This window comes from Hoplias malabaricus, chromosome 5 (genome assembly GCF_029633855.1).
Source record: "Hoplias malabaricus isolate fHopMal1 chromosome 5, fHopMal1.hap1, whole genome shotgun sequence".
NCBI classification, from domain to species: Eukaryota; Metazoa; Chordata; class Actinopteri; order Characiformes; family Erythrinidae; genus Hoplias; species Hoplias malabaricus.
In genome coordinates, this window is record NC_089804.1 from 53,714,006 (window position 1) to 53,734,231 (window position 20,226).

Here is a 20,226-nt window from a genome sequence, read left to right on the forward strand (position 1 = left end):
TTGATAAAACTGAAAGACGTGGCATAAATGAGTCAAAAGAAACAAATAACTGCTAAAATAAAGTGTCATTTGCTACTGAAAATCGCTTTGTAATAAAAAAAATTGGAAATATCCAATAAAAAGTTAAAAAGCTTTATGGTCAGATTAGGTGGGAATTTTCAGAACCAGATCATAACAAACACCTTTACACATCTTTAGGAACGGGCTGTAAAATGTGTTGCAGCTCTATGGGCTGGTTACCTAAGCAAAGTTAATGGTGGTGTGGTTCACAGTGCTAATTTACTAAACGTGTCCAATGGAAATACATGTGTAAAACATGCCCAAATCTTGCCCAAGTCTCTACATGAAGTTGATGGGGAATTTTTATGGAACCCCTTCCTGATCATGTAGGGTAGATTTATTTTCTCATTCATTCAGGAATGTGTCAAAAATAGAAAAAAATGGCATGTAAAAATCAAGAAAGTCACTGATTATTTACGTATAACAGGGCATTATAGTAAATAATATTACTGAGATATGTGTTATATACATTTAAGCAAATAATTTGATTGAATTATTTTAAGATTCATCCATTACACCAATGCATTTCCTCATAGAACAAATTTATATGAAAAAAATATGCTCATTAAATATTTTTATGTGGATATGCTTAACTTTGTTAAATCAAGTCATTTGAATGCACCCCTTTCTAAAGTGCACAAACAGTTCAAAGTTCACCATTGGCCCTGAGACAAGCTGACAGATGACCAGCTGGAAAAAATCCCCTGTGAAAGATATTTCCCAGTGGAAACTGTCCCATAGCAGCTGTACCTTGACTAAAACTGGAAACCACCTTCTTCTCCCCCTTCCACCCTTCCACCTGCCTCTCACTCTCTCTCTCTCTCTTTCTCTCGCTCTCCAGCAGAACGTACAGAGCAAAGGTCTTACATCACTGACGTGTTCAATGGAGTTTCACTCTACAAGGGTTCATCTGCAGCTAAGCAATTGTATTCTAGTGCATATACCACATGGACACGTTAATGTATTATACATTAATATACTGAGTATAATCATGAGAAGTATTAGATGTTTTCTCTGTGTCTCTCTTTCTTTATCCATCCCTCACCCTTTATGTATTTAGGTCAGTGTAAGAAAGCATGAGGTGAGAGAACCTCAAAGCTGCAGTGTTGAGAAAGTGTGTGAGTAAAGTTCTGCAGGTGTGTGTTTTTGTTCCAAGTTAAATTTAGACCTGCACCCAAGTGTCAAATGTCATACAGATGTGAATGACACCTTTCAGCTCTGAAAGATTAGAGAGTGCTGGGGAAGATCAATCACAAGCACTCACATATACACACACACAACCCTGATTCATTTGGAGAGAGCCTTCATTGCTTTTCTGTGTCCAGAGATGATGGAAAATTAGAGATTTTTCGGGGTCTGTACTGTATTTACTCGGTTTGCTCACTTCAAAAATATAAAGAAGCAGCTTATATAGCTTTTCCTTATCTTCTCCACCATTTCTACATGAGTTGCGTATATAACATTTACACAATTATTGCCAAAATTAAGGAAGACAAGATCGTCTAATGGTTTACATTCAATGCATTACTTTGTGCAGTGCTCTGGATGTCACCATACATTAAATTTGTGAGGTCACTGATGGCATCTACTGTGTTCACATCAGAGGTAATTTAACAAGACCAGGCAAGACTAGTTTTGCTGGACTGTCATCAGCAGCAACTATTTTATTACACAATCATCACAGATATTGCAGTAATGAGTGAGTCATCATTCACACAAGCTTTGAGAATAATTTTAACACACGGGTAACATCCTGTCTTTCAAAAAATAAAATAAAATAAAATAAACGGTGATTATCTATTATGCTGCATGCAAAATTCCATGTGACTTTGCCTAATACAAGATACATATGTGATCATTGGAAGAGGTTAATTATATTATATTGTGTTGTGTTAGATGATGTTAAAAGTACACAGCTGTACCAACAAATGGATGAAAAAATATTTAAAAATTGGCACGGTACAAACATAAAATGTTCAGGTAGGTGGCACAAAGGGACTGGAACCCTGGAACCTTCACTCCAAGGCCGTCATTAAGAAGCCAGACTGGAGTTTGCACATGACCAGCAGGACCAAGCTGTTCCTACCCTTCTCCAAGATAGTATACTCAAACGCAACTAGATTTGGTCAAGTGTTCCGTAATGTCTTCTTGTGAATTCAACTTATGGTTAACAGGAAATATTTTTTATAGATTTTAACCTAGGTGTTAGTAAACATGTTCGCCTTTGCTCTAGAAGGGCTGCGGGGGTGTGTTTTCATCCAATCACTCTGAATGTCTTTGTTTACACTGTAATGATTTAACCAAGCAGATGTTTTATAGTGAACCATTCATACATAATGTCAGTTCAAACTGCTTTACAACAATAAGATATCTGTGGTATTCCCTCTAAGTAATACGTCTAGGTAGTTTGTGGCCATTGTGTCTTTCTAAGGATGTAATAAGCCTTTGTAAACAACTTCTAGGGATAGTCCCTTCCAAAAATTAAATGCATACACTTTTTTACTATTATCATTTTCACTAATCAACACTGACACTTCAAGCGCTGGGCAGGATATTGTTTTGGCCACAAAATACCACAATACAATATGTGTGTGGCCCTTGTTTCACCTTGTACACTGGTTGTGACCTGTGTGTGGTGCATGGTGTTTGTTTACTAAGAACCCTGCCCCGTGCAGAGATGTTGGACTGGATAATGAATATGCAGATCAGTGAGATAGTAGGAGTTTACTGTAGAGAATAAGAGAAAGAGAGAGAGAAAGGAAGAATGGGGAGAGAAACAGTGAGATTCTGCATAACCTCAAAATCTAAAACTACCTCTACGTGTTTGTTTGTGCACACTACTTTGTGCTCGTGGTCGTCTCCATGGTGACCATGTCAAAATGCCTTTCAAGGTGACAGACTTTTTCTACAAGGGAAATTTTCATTCTTCAACCCCCCTGTCTAACACAATCCCAGCGAGTGACAGAATAGTCACAGGTCTGTTTTATAAAACTATAAACCCTCCAATGCAAAATAAAGATTGCACTAAAATGCCACATCTCCACATGCGTAACAAAACAACACATTTATCAGCGAACCTAAATACACTTGTGGTGGCAATGATGCATGCACTGGTATGTAGGCGTAATTTCCACAGGGGATGTGGGGGTTAAAACCTCCCTAATAATTTAAAATCTGCCAAATAAACATTTATTATTACGTAGTTAAGAATAAAAAAATAATTAATATTAGCTACACAAACTAGAAGTCAACCGTGCTCTAAATACAGGCCCAAAATGTTTCTCTACTCTCTCAAACTGTATGCAAGTCTGGATTAATGTCACATTATCTTAATATCTTAATATCTTAATGTGGTTTATGACTGAGGATGACTAACTGTGAACTATAAAAACTGAACTAAACAAAAGGTAACAGCCTGATATTTTTCCAAGAGTTGGCTCGAGTACGGTGAAAGAGGAGTTTTATCTGCGTTTGTAATCCAGTACTAATCATACAGCACTGACACCTTACCTCATTAATTCTCTTATAGCTGAATGCAATTAAGCCTTCGAGCAATGTTTCTGCAATGTCCTATTAAGAATTCACAGCGTGGTTGAGGATGTAACTGGAGCAAAGAGGCACAAACTGTGAAAGCCACTGATTTCTGTGGGAAAAGTACAAACTTACAGACATACTTATACACAACTGATATTAACAGTGTTATTTGCAATGTATTTGAAGGTAGCAATACACTGTACTGGTGGCACGGTGGCGCAGCAGGTGGTGTCACAGTCACACAGCTCCAGGGACATGGAGGTTGTGGGTTTGATTCCTGCTCCGGGTGACTGTCTGTGAGGAGTTGGTGTGTTTTCCCTGTGTCTGCATAGGTTTCCTCTGGGTGACTGTCTGTGAGGAGTTGGTGTGTTTTCCCTGTGTCTGCATGGGTTTCCTCTGGGTGACTGTCTGTGAGGAGTGTGCTGTGTTCTCTCTGTGTCTGCGTGGGTTTCCTTCGGGTGACTGTCTGTGAGGAGTTGGTGTGTTCTCTGTGCCCTATAATGTGTGCCCTGTGAAGGAGTGGTGTCCCCTCCAGGGTGTATTCCTGCCTTGCGCCCAATGATTCCAGGTAGGCTCTGGACCCACCACGACCCTGAACTGGATAAGCGGTTATAGATAATGAATGAATACACTGTACAACATATATCTACACACACAGTGTCTGATTGAATGGAATGAGTGCCCTAATGAATTTCCTTATGATTTTTTAAAATAATATAAAAAAATGTAATAACTATACTAACACTCAAAATTATTGAGTAATAATAATAACATGAACACACGGTGCAGAGATTTAACTAACAATTATTTCTCCAGCATCAGCAGAGTGATACATTTAGCCTCTAATACTGCCCTGATTAAATTCCCATATGTTCAGTTACATGTCACACACTGAATTTTTACAGCACGCTGTCTGTAACTAACATGCCCCCCACCCCTGGAAAGCTCAAGTGCTCCCCAAAATCTCCCGCCTTTTGTTGCAATGCATGGATGAACATGTTCGGCCCACGCGGGAACACAACAATGCCACATTTCTGAGCAGTGCTCCCCATGAGCATCAGTGGTCAGAGACAATGGGTCAATCCCAGTGATGTAATTATAAGTGACCGCGACAGTATGACAGTAAATAAGAAGAAGAAAGACTAGAGAAGACAAAACATACTGAAGTATTGTTGATTCCTATTGATCGGGCTGTGTGTATCTGTGCCTCATTTCCTTAAGAATAAAGTGGCACACAGACTATTTGCTGGTGGTGAATAAACTGTGCCAAGAACAAGTATACTGAAAAATTGTATTCAAATATTTAGGTACACTTACGCATGTCACTTTTTACAATGCACACATCCTAAGCAACATATACAAGACTGAAGGACTCACCACAGGTTTCTCCTCTATAGATCCAAAATGCAAACACATTACGTTGAGAGATTATGTCCTACCACTCCACATGGGCACCAGGGGTCAGAGACAATGGGTCGATTCGACTGTGACAGTATGAGAGCAAATAAGAGCAAGAAGGAAAAGACAGAACAAAACATTTGTACGTGTTTTCATTAAAAAGCGAGAGGGAAAAACACCTTGTATCTCCATGTTAGTCATTTTTCTTATGAAATTATTTGTAATCATAAGCTTTGTGGAAAAAAATCAAAATGAAAAAAGGCCCAAATATATGGCCTGTGATAAGATCTTATTGCTTTAACATTAGCTTAACTTGAAAGTTAGGAATGTGTTTTCCCTGACGCTGAAAAGCTGTCATATTGGTATGATGGAAGGATATTTTGTTTTATTTTTTTGTTTCCTGATAGGAAAAACATCACCCTAGACCCATCGAAACAAGCTCTGTAACATTTTTTTCTGGTCATGCAAAGAAAGGGTTAATCATATGCCCACGTATCCATCATTTATATCTGGAATGAGCCTACAGGCAAATGGAAGAATGAACCAAAAGAAAAAAGCCAACCGAAACCTTCATAATCCTTAAAAATGAAAGTGAGAGTGTATGGATAAAATATGCAGTGCTTTCAGACACGAATATACATGGATTAGCCAAAACATTACTAACAATCAGTGTCCGTTTTCAGCTCCTCTGACCACACAGGAACACTTTGTAGACCTTACACACTGGTTACAACCTGTTGTTCTGTATACTTTGTTTCCCCTTTTCACCCCGTGACCCCCAGAAAGCAGGTATTTTGTTTGGTTGGTGGATTTTTCTCAGCACTGCAGTGCCACTAACCTGGTGGTGGTGTGTTAGTGTGTGCTGCACTGTTATGGGGATTAGATGAGTATCAGCAACAGATGGACTACAGTCTCTATTTGTAGAACTACAGTTAAAGAAAGTACAGTGAGTGAATACAAGGAGGTGGTAATAATATTATGGCTGTATATCAGGCTTAAAATGACGTGTAGCTATTGAAAACAGGGTAAAGTGCAGAAATATTCACACTTGGCAAGTTCAAATGCAGGTTAATATTAAGTTTATTCTTTAGACCATATTTCCCCCCCGCTCCCACACGATGTCCTGTCTGTCTCAGATGTCTCAGTCTGTCTCTCTGCTCTCAGAAGCGAGACACAGTTGAAAACAAACAATAGGGGAGAAAGTTTAGCGCGAGCATGAGCGTAAATGGCGCTCTGAATGGCAGAATGGCACCTGACGCGCGATCTCCACTGCGCATGCGCCCCGCTCAGAGGCGCCAAATTTAGCGGGAGGGCTCAGTGCTTTGTCTGATAGAACCTACTTGTGTACTTGTTTTTCTACACTTCCAAGACAAAGTCGTCCAGAGACGAACAGTATACAACTTAATATTAACAAAAGGTTTTAAGGGATTTGTTTTCAAAGAACAAAACCGTTTTATTTTGGCTAAGGTTCGTGTTAATATTAGGTTTAGAAACGTATTATAACTGTGACCACCTAAACACATTTATTTTTAATATTCACTTGTAAAATGGAGTGTCCTATCTGTTACATGTACACATAATGTAACTTATGTAGACTTTAGGTAAAGGGTTTACATATTAGACGCAATTTATATGTCAATGTATGGTGTCCTTTTTTTTAGAATGTTATGCTGTGTCAAAAAAAATGAATGAATATTGAACACAATGTAACTATCTATAGAGCTCCCTAAATTAAAAGGTCTTATTAAAACCACAGAGGCACACGTACAGACTGCAAAAATATGAGGTGTATTAACCGTAGGTCCTTAAATTGTATGAAAACAAACAATTCTCTCCCTCAGTGTGTGTATATATGTGTGTGTGTGTGTGTGTTTACACTCTGTCGTAGTAGCTCACTCCCCTTTAGTGAACCTAATGTCAGTCTACTTCCTTTTCAACTCGGAGCTTATAGCTGCTACATTCACACACACACTCGCACACTCGCATACACACACACACACGCTCGCACTCCTCTCCACCTTCAGCGGAGCGGCGGGATGTCGAGGCGCCCAAGACACAGGTAACTGAAAGGCACCGAGCCGCGGCCATCACAGTTATTAACGAACCTCTCTGACTGACGCTTGGCATTGCTTTTCATGCTGTTTTTTATTTGCTTCGACTCTGTGAACGGCTGGTACTCGCGTGTGTGCGCGCGTGTGTGTTTGTGCACATGGCTGTAGTGCACGCGCTGGTACGTTAGCGTAAATTACGTTCGCTCGCGCCGCTGCGGGAACAGGTGGACAGTACTCGGTGCGGCGCGTGCGGACTCGGTTTCGTTACTCGCCCCATTCATACGCTCGTTAGCTTCGCACGTGCGGTTCCGTTGAGTTCAAGCTGTTTTGTTTTAAGGTGGAAATATTATGAAGGAGGAAACCAATATTCATAATGGCGTTGTTGCAAGACCAGTAGTTTTTATGGTCACGTAAACACAGCTTTAGGACTTGTAGTAAAGTTACGGTTAAGTTAGCGGCTGTTTTCTGGAACATTTGGACTTGTTGTGCTAGTTCATACTAACATTTGTCAAAATACAGTCGATGTTTAGAGTCAAATGTTATATTTGTCTTGTTTTAAGTACTTTTAATGTTGGAATTCCCTCTTTTTGCATCGCTTTAATATTGAGCTAGGGTTTAAGACTTCAAATTTAGTCCGATACCAGCTCAGTATTATTTTATCGTCCTTAATTGAGACAGGAAACCGTTAGAGACTCTCGGTCCGTTTAGAATCTTAATATTTTTGTAAATAAACCACTAGGGAACGCGGCGCGCTGACTCGCGCGACTCTGCACCGGTGCCTGGCAGCAGCTCGCGCAGGGCTTTATGTGCGCGTGCACAACGCATCATGATGGCTTTGTTGTGGGACTTATACGAGGTTATAATTTATGTACATTATTTATGTGTGATTTTATTAGTATCAGCTCATACTGACCTTCATAGAAATAACGCATGTTCATCATAATAATAGCTTGGTTTCATCATTTAGGCTACTGCTATTGAGAGATAATAACATGAATATTTAATACATTTTAAGTGTTGTATGCTATTTGACAAAAAAAAGTGCTTGGATTGTTTGTGTACTTCTTCATATCATATTTAATAATCAGAAATGGTCTGTTGTTTTTCGTTTAAACAATCAACAATCCATCAGCCACATGTTTTGATCAACAGGAAAAACCTCTTTAGAATTTCTGAGAAGGCATGCTCTAAAGGGAATTGGATCAGATGTGGAAATTAATGGGTTAAGTGTTCAACTTTCAATACAGTTGTGAGGAATGGACAAAGCTGCACCTTCAGCAACAACACAGGCACCCAATAAAGGAGGATTTTGCAGTTACACTCAACTCATGCCTCCTTCATGAGACAGAATGTCTCAAAATGACTAAACCTTCCGGTGTCCCCTTGCCAGAAGGGTTACTTTAACCGAGGCCCGGAATAGAGAGCTATTGTCTTGATGATCTTTTTCCCGATCCCCAATATCCCCCTATGGGATAAAAGTAGAGGGCTGTTGCCCTGTTTATCGTTCCTTTTTTTATCTGTAGATTTGATCACTAAGCTGTAATGGTAAATACTGGGCTCACAGATGCAAGGGCAGCTTAGCTCAGTCGTCCAGGTACTTTTTGCACTACTGTAATTGGCTGAGAGGTGGCCAGGTGAGTTTTTGGAGCATGTGGCTGTGACAGGACCTACACAGGCCTCAACATGCTGCGGTGAGGAAACACTGCAAGTCCATATTCACACTCCAGCGTATCTGTGGAAACCAAAAACACCAGAACAGGTTTCTCTCAGCCTGCTGGCACTACAGGTTCAGCCACTCCACTTTTTTGTTTTGACTGCGTTATCGCTCGATTTTTCTATTTTATATGACACTATGACAGGGGAGGGCTGTTTGTAACATGCCAACAGCCGTCACATTTTACATTTCACTGGAAGTTAATGGAACAGGAGGTTTATCCAAATCATACTGGAGCATTTCAGTTGGTGGATGTGCAAAGCTTTGTGAAGTGTTCAAATGAATAAAAAATGAAAAATAACAACAATGGGGCTACAACAATTAGTGCCAGCAGTGACGCCATGTTCTCTGAGGTCTGGGCACAAATTTGAAGTGACTGATCAAATTATATGGCTGAGTTATAGCCGTATAATTAATTTAACACTTAATTTATCCAAATTAAGCATAAAAACTTTAAATAAAATGCAAATTTACCACTTTAGACTGCTCACAACAAACATCATTTTAAAAGCTGTCGGACATTAACAGGTTCATTTTATAGAGAGTATGTTCTCTCTATTTATCCCTCCCTCTCTTCTCTTTCTCACTTTCTCTCCACTCTCTCTGTCTTTCCCTCACTTGCCCCTTTTTTGCCCCGTCACTTTCACTGCTGCCCCTCACAACCCCCCCACCCTCTCCCTCGCTCACTTGTCTTCTCTCTCTGTCCTCTAGTGTTTACAGCAGTGATGAAGATGAAGAAGATGTGGAGATTTATGATCACGACTACGATGCCCCAATGGCCAAAACAGGAAAACGACACCTCGGCAAAACACGTTGGACACGTGAAGAGGTTTGTTTCAACCTCATACATTTTAGGGGGTCTGTATGTTTTGCACAAACACATACATTCCCCACATATATACAATTATAAATCATAGTAATAAAAAAGTAAGAATAGTAGTTAGTGAATAAGTAGTTTTAAGATGAAAGGCCTGGCTTTAAAGGGTTAACACAGGGCTGTAGGTCATGGCAAAAATATGATTAAAATATGTGCATCACAACATCAACTGGAACGATTTAAAATAATCAAAGCTTTAATTTTTATAAGAATTTTAAGTCCAATTTACAAAATAAAAGTCTTTTTCAATGAATCATGCCATGTTTTTTTTTTAAATACTGGTGATATTCATGTTGTGCTGAGAAAAACATGACACAATTTAACAGGATAATTCGTATTATGAAGCATTTACATTTTTTAGACATATTGAAAGTTCCAGGATTTGTTTTTATATTTAATTATCATTAATATATTAAATATATGTATAATAATATATAATATATAATACAATTCTTCTGTAATCCGTTTGTTGTTCTCCACAGGATGAGAAGCTGAAGCGACTGGTGGAACATCATGGTTCAGAAGACTGGAAAGTCATTGCCAGCTTCCTGCCTGTACGTGTGTGTGTATGTGTGTGTCTGTGTGTGTATGAGCCTATTTGTGTGTATTCTGGGACTTTAAGAGGGGGGTTAAACTAGGTGTGGTGTTTTAGATATGAGCATTTGCATGTGAATGGCTAGAAGGATCAGGTAGAATAAATGTGATGTTCAGAGTCCAATTTGCATATCTGGGCATCCCTTATAGGCTGGTTCAGTGTGGCACAGAGGGGGAGGGGGAGGAGAGATTTCATTGTTTCAGAATCCACCATGCACCTGCTGATACACACATACACAGACACACACACACACACAGAGTGGGCCCAGCATGACAGCTTGTTTTGTTTTAGAAATAGATCAGCATTTGTGTAAATCACAGTGAGTGAGAATCAGAAAGTGGCGATGTTTCATTTCTGAATCTCTCTGAGGGGATTCCACACACCTGGTGGTCTCATCATGGCTTGTCACACCATTACAGCAGCTCTAAACAACACCACTGTGAATTAGCATTACTGGCATATTACAGAGTTTAAGAAATCAAATAACAATTTGCCTCTGGAAAACTAGCCCTAGAAGCCGTTTGCTTTGAATGTACATGGTGTCACATCTGTCAGCTAGTTAATCAATAGCATAGCTGTTTATTTAGAATAATACCTCCATTACGACCAAGCAGGGACAGGGCACTTCAGTACAAGGATACGCTCAAGAATGGTGCTTTACATTTACATGATTCAAATGTGTTAAGTGGTTGCAAATGAATAAAATGTGTTACATTACATTACATTCTTGTCAAAAAAGTCAGCAAAAAGCAAAACAAAAAAGCATTAGTGCTGATATTTTGCATCATATTTGTGTGCAACCACTGGACACAGTGATCGTGAACCTGTTCCATAAATATAGAAAAAACCATGCACATTAAAGAGGCTCAACGGAGACCGATTGCAAATTACTGATGGTGTGTGTGGGTGTGTTTTTTTGCAGAACCGCACAGATGTTCAGTGTCAGCATCGCTGGCAGAAAGTCCTTAACCCTGAGCTCATCAAAGGCCCCTGGACCAAGGAAGAGGACCAAAGGGTAAGTGCACCTCTATTTACAGCATAAACTCCACCACAAAAAAAAAAAAAAAGTACAAAAAGTGTAGCAACATGGCGGGAACACACGCTGGATGGGGTGCCAGTCCTTTGCAGTGTGACACATTCACACATGCACTCACACTTACACACTTTTGAGTCACCAATCCACCTACTAATGTGCATGTTTTGGACTGTGGGAGGAAACCAGAGCGCCCAGAGGAAACCCACACGGTCACAGGGAGAACACAGCAAACTCCTCACAGACTCACAGTCACTCTGAGGACCCTGTGAGCTGTGAGAGAGTGGCACTACCTCTAGCGCCACCGTGCCGCCCAGGCGCTAAAATCTCTACATTTTTATCACCAGTTCTGCAACAGCAACTTAAATTGCCATTGTTTAGAACAGTTCTTTCTGTTCTTTTTGGCTTGAGGCTTGAACAATTGAATCCACAAGGGTGTTTGATTTTGCTTTTTGTTGCTGGGCTCTTTCAAATTAATATAAATAAAAGCAATTGATCAGTTTGTCAGTGCCACATTAAAAAGTTGGTTTATCGTTGCCAATAACACATTTTTTTTCATGTGGAAATAAAATACACATTGAATAATTGAATACCGCTGGCAGTGGAAAAAAGCCATAGACCTTGCGTGTGGAACTGAGTGCTGTAATGATTAACTGTACAGAGCAGGTGTCCCATTCTGTATCAGCATCTTTATGGCCCGCGTGCAGCCATGGGCAGGTGAATATTGCAGATATTCAGCTAAATGCCACTATGTGAGTGCAACATTAACACACTTGTGCAATTCAAGTTCCCTTTCTCTGTGTTTGTGTTGGGCCCCCTCCTACCTCCATCACTTCTTCCTTCTCTCAAGGTCTTGCTCTTCCCCCACACCCACCTCTCTTCCCCCCCCACACACACACTCACTCTCTGTCTCTCTGTCATAAGTCTCTCTGGATAATGGCATCTGTAAAAATTCTGTCAGTTGAAATCACCCCCCTCTCCCTCTCCCTCTCTCTCTCTCAGGTGATTGAACTGGTGCAGAAGTATGGCCCCAAGCGTTGGTCAGTCATAGCAAAGCACTTAAAGGGTCGAATAGGAAAACAGTGTCGTGAGCGCTGGCACAACCACCTGAACCCTGAGGTGAAGAAGACGTCTTGGACGGAGGAGGAAGACCGCATCATCTACCAGGCCCATGAGAAACTCGGAAACCGCTGGGCTGAAATCGCCAAGCTGCTGCCGGGCAGGTGAGGACAGTACAGAGAGTTCCAGGAAAAATTACAGCTACCGGAGAAATTCACACTTCATTTGACTCAGCAGGAAATTCACCTAAAAAAACATGTCAAATGATTGCACATGGTTTCAATTTTATCTGTACTCAATAATCACCCTCTGATTTCCAGAACTGATAATGCCATAAAGAACCACTGGAACTCTACAATGCGTCGGAAAGTGGAGCAGGAGGGCTACCTGCAGCACACGGCTAAAGTCAGCCCCCCTCCAATAACCAGCAACTACACCAAAGCCCCCCACCTGCTCAACTACAGCCACACCCCAACTAGTAGCTCCATGGCAACCAGCCCCATCAATAACCCATATCCCTACTATTTATCTGACCCACAAAGGGTAAGCCACACATTTCCTCCTTCAGTACACTAACATACACACTCACACAGTTACAGCATCAGTACAGCATTCAATTGACTTGATACAAATGTGTACATTATTTCAGTATTCAACAAAAAACAGACAGGTCATTAGGAATATTTTGGTTTAACTTAAAGACATTTAATTTAGTTCAAATACACACTATGAATGACACTAAAATAATATGCATCTCTCTCTCCTCAGGTTCCATTTCCATTGGCTCTACAGCTAAACATTTTTAACATCCCTCAGCATGGCACTGCAGCTATACAGGTATCCCTGCAGTTTTGTGTTTAATATTGCTTCAGTTTCAGCTGCAGTTAATCAGATATACAGAATCTCAACTCGGCCTTGCCTTTGTGTTTTTGCAGAAACACTATAATGAAGAGGACCCAGAGAAAGAAAAGAGGGTGAAGGAGATTGAGATGCTTCTGATGTCGACAGAGAATGAGCTAAAGGGACAACAAGCGCTACCCGTGAGTGTGTGTGTGTGTTAGTGATTAATTGGAGGAAGCATCTGGGGGTCTATTTCACATTCTAACTGCTTAGCCAAGTGATGCAATGTGCCCTTATCACACCACAAACTCTGTTTAACTCCTTGTGCAACATGGATCCCCCCTCCTCTCCACCCTCCTCCACCTTCTCCTCCTCCATGCACATCATTCAACTAGTCAAGTTCCCTTTCTCTCGCCTCTCTTCCTCCATCTGACATCTCACACTCTCTCTCACAGATCTCCATGGCCAGTTACGGGTGGGGTCGAGGCTCCTTGACTGACAGCTCGCTGGGCGTGGCTGTGTCTGTGCCTGCTCCACCCTTAGAGCAGGGCTGCCTTCCCGAGGAGAGTGCTCATGGCAACACGAGCAGCACGAACAACAGCAGCTTGAGCAGCAGCAGCAGTAGCAGCACCACAGGCGGAAACGGAGTTCTGGTGGCTTTACCTGAGTTCATGGACGCCATCGACTCGGTAGGACTCTTGGTAAAATACTTGATCGACCAGGAGTGTCTTATCTTAGCCACAAAGTACGGGGCATAACCATGGCTGCTGGTATTCGTTCAAGTAAAAACAAGCACCCGATTTGAACTATCGACCTGCCCATGTACCAGCCCACAGATGTGCTCTACTGATTCAACCATGGCACATCATATTTGATTGGCTACGTTTACACAGTCCAGCTCATAGCACTTTAAACTAGACATTCAGTGTTAAGTGATTTTGCCAGGATTTGGTATAACTTGCCCAACCGAGCATGAGCAGCTTTTTGTGGGCAGTACTTGAATTTGTTGATTGTTTTAAGCCCGAGCTCTTTGTGGTTAAGACTGGACACCATTTAGAATAACAGAACGAATGGGCCCACTGTTAACTTCAAGAAGCACCTACAGTTATTTATGTATTAGATGATGAGATTACAGCAGTGTGAGGTTTACGTGTTAGCTCCACTGCATGACTTTATAACCTGGTTTTCTCAGAGCATCGCTGCCGATAGGAACTTGAGTAAAATGCGTAAGGCTGCAGGCGGTGAGGGCTGCATGTCTCCTGCCCACAGCGAGGACAGCGGTTTCCTCTCAGTCATTTGCTCCACGCCCAAGCATTCAGTCACAAGCAACCTGCCTTTTTCTCCCTCTCAGGTACTGCTCAGAGGTCCCTTATCTGACCACCCTGTAATCAGTAGCTCTTAAATGATCCTTTTAGTCACTCAGCCATCAGTCACTAATCCAGAATCTTTAGAGCAATCATCTCAACCAATCGGTGCTTTTTTTTCTTCATGATTTATCACATCTCATTCCTTTTGCTCTGGAAAATCGGGTGATCTTGTATTTATCTGTTCTTTTTGCAAGTCACAAATCACTCATTTGAGATGCACAGCGTAGTCTAGAATAAATAACCCGACTTTTTGACTGGCTGTGCCGGTATTGGAGCTGCTGATTGTCTGCTCATGCTGCGTATTAATTCAGGAGCTCTATAGGTTGTGCAGTTTTATTTCTGGCTGAATTTTGCCGCAGTAATAAACTAGTTTCCCTTCCCAATTCCAACACCCCAGTGAAACTGAATCCAAAAGTGGCAATGTGGCATTCAGTAAATGTCTGAAGCTTTGAGCTTTGTGTTGCATTCTCAGCTGCCTGTGAGCAACATGGAACACTATTCAGTTTAACATTTAAAAAGGATTCAAATAAAGAGTGAATTACCCTGCAGTTAATAACTGCAAATATTTACGCAGCGTCGAAAGCTTCTCTCTGGCCTTTGACAGTTCCTCTGCCTTTAGCATATTACATAATGCTAAATGTTATATTGTGACCAGAAGCGAGATAACATTTAGTGTTTCATATTGTGATAGGAATCAGGGAAATTAGAAAACATTCTTTTTCACATCTTCTTTTCAAGCTCTCATAATGTGCATGCTATTTTTCCACAACAGCTGGATGTTCTGTTTGTTCCTTTGTCATTTGCAGAGCGTCATGTGACTGAGAGTTGTTTTCTCTGTCTTTGTCTCTCTCTCTCTGTATCTCTATCTCTACAGTTCTTAAGTGCTTCAGTGAGCCCAGATTCAGACAGCCAAAGTATACCTGTCTCTCCCTCATCTGTGTGTTCCCAGAAACCCCTGCCGCATGACCTTACTCTCCGCCCCCAGAAAGAGAACGACATGTAAGACCCGCTTTCTCTTTGATTAGTCCAGACATTAAACCTGTTTCTGAGTCTGACAGAAATGTTTCACAATGCAAACCACCAAAGAACAGTAACACGCAGGCATTAAAGAGTGCTCTAATAGCTGACAGGAGGAAGAGGCTTTTATGCAAACCCTTATATTAACAGTGCACCAGACCAGGTTTAGCTTGTTGTAAAAAGAAAGCATGGCATGAAACATGCGGTTATAATGAGCAATGGTCTAGAATGTTTATAAAATAACAGTAAATTTAATATTTCATAACATCCATTAAAAGGTTTAGAGCATTTTTGCAGCCTCAAGGTTTTGTTCTGCGGCAGTGACGTACTACATAATTATATGATACATTTTCACACAAAGTAATGTACTCATTTTTGTTCAATGCATTTAATCAGTGGTTTGGACCCTATTTTAAGAATGGATTTAATGAAAATGCTGCATATGATGCGTTAAGTCATTTCTCAGTGGTTCCTTCTCCAGGTTCAGGACCCCAACTCTGAGGCGATCCATCATGGAGTGTTCTCCTCGCACTCCTACTCCATTCAAAACAGCACTGACCATGCAGGACACCAAATATGGACCACTCAAGAGGGTGAGGCTTGGCTCTCTTTTCTGAATTTACCTGATTCACTTGTGTACTCCATTTACAACAATGCATTACATAAACACAACCTCAGCTCTGCCCAAAATGAGTCAGATGTACAACGCTGGTGTAATGCATTCATGTGCAAAGCTTGTATAGATTTGAATGAGGTCACTTATTCAGTGTGTTGTTTTCAACATCATTGTTTGATTTGTGGTGAAAGAGGTTGTTGGTATATTTCTTTCCTGAGTGTGAGGTAGAGAGTGCTAATGCATGTGTTGTTGTTATGTTTAGGCCCATAGTCCTCCAGTGGATGCAGTAGTAGGTGGCATTAAGCAGGAGCCTCAGGAGTGTGAAGTGACTGTTAGGGGCGCACATCTCGATCAGCCCCCCCTCAAGAAGATCAAACAGGAGGTCAGCAAATATTTCTTTCTTTGTCTATAGAATGTGAAGTCTGTTATCTATAATGTCATTGATATTAGTATTGCTTCAATAAGGGCTGCACTGCCACTGATGTTGACATACAGAGACATTGTCTTACTGAGTGTATTAATATTTGAGTATGAACTGGAATAACATGTTTGCTTTATGTTTGTAGGCGGAGCCAACATGCCTTCAGTGGGAGGGGCAACATCTCCACACTCAGCTATTCCCTTCGAGTGGCCCCGCCCACGATATGCCTGTGAGTGACCTTTCACATCTTTCCTCTGGTTAACTTCAACACCACTTCAATGAATGCTTGAAATCTAGAAACAGACTTCTCTCTTTCTCGCGCTCTTTCTCTGTCACTGTGTTGTAACAGTGGTGTAATATTTGGCATCTGTTGTTCTGGTTTCGCTCAGGATCTGTTGACAAGCTCTGTCCTGATGCTGCATGGTGCAGAGAAGTGTGAGGATGGTCAAAAAGCTCCACACTTGCCCCGCAGGACCCTGGGCAGCCCACTACAGGTAATAAATTCATTAATCGAAGAAAACGTTACTTTAGACTGTCTGCATATTTTATTTCACATTGATAAAACTTTACGACTTCCTTACGATTTATGGGGAAAAAAATTAGCACGGCATTGACTCCATCTTAATGAGCGCATCGTTTATACCGGAGTAAATGCACTTCACATTGACATAACTTTAAAAGTACATTTCCTGACGTAGATTATTGTGCAGCACAGATCAATTCCCAGGTGGTTGCTAGGGTGGCTTAAGTAGTTGCTAGGTTACTAAATTAAAGCAATGCATAATTTTAATTACTTCCTAATATAAGTACAAAACATATATTTATATTACGTAAAGCTCTAAATATTATTTATAAAGCACATATAAATCAGCTGACATAAAAATCAGATAGCTGTATATGAATAGGAAAATATCAAATGTGGGAAAATAAAAGTGGCTTGGCAGAGAACACACATCGAGCAACAGGCAGCCACCTCAGCAGCCAGAGGACAGTTAGGGGGTTAGGTGCCTTTGGCTCATGGCATTTCAGATATGGATGTTGAGGGAAGAGAAAGCCCTGTTCCTTCACTCCCTCTATCACTATATTTCCTTCCGGTCCTGGGAAGTGAACAAACAACCATTCATTTCCAAAACGAGACACATATATTTTGTGTGGAAATGTGGAAATGCCTTTAAAGCAGGTAAACTCAGTACATCACTTTGTGCAGTGCAGCTATCTCTACTGGAGCTTATCATTTCATCCATAAAATAAAACATGCTCTGTGCAATACACTGGAATTCTGCTTGTGCTGTGGATGTATTTATTTAACTCTGTGATACCAGGTGTTGTATTAGATCATAAAGTCATAAAATTACCCATTGTGTGTGATATGAATCTTAATTTATCTCTCCCCTCCCCCTCCCCCCTCTGCTGTAGAACTTAAGCACATGGGAGCAGGTGCTTTGTGGGAAATCCGAGGAGCAGCTTGTGCCCTCTGAGCCGACACACAGATACCTCAACAGCTTTTCCTCCCGCACGCTTGTCATGTAGAGAGAGAGAGAAAGAGAGAGAGAGAGAAGACAATCATCCTGAAAAGAAAAGAAAGAGAAAACACTCCATGGCCACTCCTAAGGTGGGGTTGAGTCATTGTGGTACACAATTTGGGAGAGGCATGAAGCCATTCATTTGACAGCACAGCCATCAGTTAAGCTGTGCTCTACTTACCCGTTGGATGTAAACCAACCAAAGAAATATTTCATATTTGGGTTTTTTTCTACGTTTTTTTTTTTACCATTTTTAATTATATTGTATTATATATTTTGTATTATAAATGGGAAAATGAACTGTCTATGAGGGCTCTAATTGTATGGATTTTAATATAAAGAACAATTTGTAATAATTTATTATTTTGTATTAAGAATAATTAACGTTGATGGGCGCATTTGCCAGTGTTGGACCCCAGTATTCGTGCCCCCTGCTCATGTCTAGACTACTGAGTGTGTGTTAACAATAAGGAGTATGTATCCTCCAAGCATTATCTTGATTTGTCCCGCTGTAGCCCAACAGTGCTGCCTCAGAGAACACAGAACCATGTTTAAGATGGCGGTATACTTCAAACCAATCACAGCATCATTCATTCTGAGACTCCTCCCCCTAATTGTGACTGGTTCTAAATACTGCTTTGTTCACTAACGACTCCTCCCCCTGATTATGATTCGTTATGATTGCTATAATTACTGCTTTGTTCATAATGAAACAAACGAGATACTCCTCCCATTGACTGTGATTGGTTTTAAACACTGGTTTGTCCCTTGGAGACTTCTCCCCCTCACTGTGATTGGTCCTTATTACTACATTGTTCATTCTAGAACTTCCTAAATGTCATTGGTCCATGGCAGATACTAGGCTTCTAGCAGTGCTGAGATGCCTAGTAAACTTACAATGGAAATTTGTCAGCAGTTTGATTTTATTTAGTTTGTTTGAAGTATACTGCCAGCTTCAAAGTGCGCTACACAAGGCCTAAGTAAGTAAGGCACAAGTGCCTTATGCTACATATTCCTGACCCCGGCCAAGCACATACAAACTAGTTCACATTGCCAAGTTTAGAAATAAAACAATGGTGCAACAACTCAAACACCCAGCATTTCATTAGTGTTACCATTTCAAAAGAGAAAAGCCCAGCACCGAGTCTGCCTGCTATTAATGTTATTAGCACTATGTCAAACCTGACATAAACAAAGCTAAGAGATTTCAGTTGAACAAAACAAAAGTGTTGGATTTTATTGTTTATTACCAAGCTAGCAAAGAGAAAAATCGTTTACCATGCTATTTTTTTTTCAAATCAAAGGCCTTTGTGACAAAAAAAAGAGCTTTTGATCTGATGCGACATTTCTTTACACCTAATTTCATAACACTGTTTTGTTGTTGGTTGATTGTTTGTTTGTTTTATAATCAAGAGTGTCAATGGTATTACTAGTTTTAAAAACACTGAAATTACTGCATTTTAGCTTTTTTTTTATATTAATATGTACTTTTGATACCAAGACTGTTGTGGCCAATCAGAAATATTTTAAGCAGTAACGTTTTGGTTATTTGCTGCCTTTTTTGTATTAGCTTCAAGTGCAAACACTTTTTTATACACAGCAAAGGTTTTTCTACACATTTTTGATACATTTTTTTAACTGCCATTTGAATAAAGTGTGTTTTTGACATAGTCTGTGTTTTTTGGTGTTTTGTTCTGGTTGGAGCCTCATATCTCCAGGAGAAATATCGTCAGTTCGGAGTATTTCTGTTTTGTCTTAACCACAGTGAACAGCTTTCTCATTCTTATCAAGAGCAAGAATATAAACATGTAAAAGTAAGTTAGAAAGCTAGAATCCCTGCTCACCATCCCCAGTTAATGCTGAATAATGCAATAACATTAAGAGTCACATGAGCACCGTGGAGAAGGGTTAATGGCACATGAGTTTGTGGGGGAGATGCCTGTAGTATTCAAATAGAGGAGAGACACAGGACTGATAGAGTGATGAGTGTGAACTGATAAAGCTGAGTTCAGAGCTGGTTTGAATGGGAAGAGCCCATAAACACACAGTAAAGTGACCTGTAAATGCTCTATCAGCTTCCGTACTAAAGGGCATGCAAATCATTGTAACTGTATTCCCTCA

At 40.5% G+C, this 20,226-nt stretch overlaps 1 protein-coding gene across 4 annotated transcripts; it reads left to right on the forward strand.

Annotated features, from left to right (window-relative positions):
* The first annotated feature begins 6,950 nt into the window (after nucleotides 1-6,950).
* Nucleotides 6,951-19,756, forward strand: myb (v-myb avian myeloblastosis viral oncogene homolog). 4 transcript variants are annotated; one of them, XM_066671608.1, is made up of 16 exons: nucleotides 6,951-7,051; nucleotides 9,469-9,586; nucleotides 10,117-10,188; nucleotides 11,152-11,244; nucleotides 12,265-12,485; nucleotides 12,642-12,864; nucleotides 13,090-13,158; nucleotides 13,257-13,361; nucleotides 13,617-13,850; nucleotides 14,354-14,512; nucleotides 15,403-15,527; nucleotides 16,027-16,138; nucleotides 16,424-16,543; nucleotides 16,728-16,811; nucleotides 16,972-17,076; nucleotides 17,999-19,756. In XM_066671608.1, the coding sequence occupies exons 1-16, from the start codon at nucleotides 7,029-7,031 to the stop codon at nucleotides 18,110-18,112; spliced, it is 1,977 nt and encodes a 658-aa protein (XP_066527705.1). In that variant the 5' UTR covers nucleotides 6,951-7,028; the 3' UTR covers nucleotides 18,113-19,756. The 4 variants fall into 4 exon arrangements, with proteins under 4 accessions (XP_066527705.1, XP_066527707.1, XP_066527708.1 ...); XM_066671609.1 differs by lacking the exon at nucleotides 6,951-7,051 and adding an exon at nucleotides 7,781-7,899; XM_066671610.1 differs by lacking the exon at nucleotides 14,354-14,512 and having other exon boundaries at nucleotides 13,617-13,862.
* The last annotated feature ends 470 nt before the right edge of the window (nucleotides 19,757-20,226 follow it).

Excerpts from the sequence above, each read along its gene's own strand:
- myb (XM_066671608.1), top strand. The coding sequence starts at position 7,029 with ATGTCGAGGCGCCCAAGACACAG. Across the intron at positions 13,159-13,256 it reads ATGGCACTGCAGCTATACAG|AAACACTATAATGAAGAGGA; the intron begins GTATCCCTGCAG and ends GTGTTTTTGCAG. Across the intron at positions 16,139-16,423 it reads AATATGGACCACTCAAGAGG|GCCCATAGTCCTCCAGTGGA; the intron begins GTGAGGCTTGGC and ends TGTTATGTTTAG.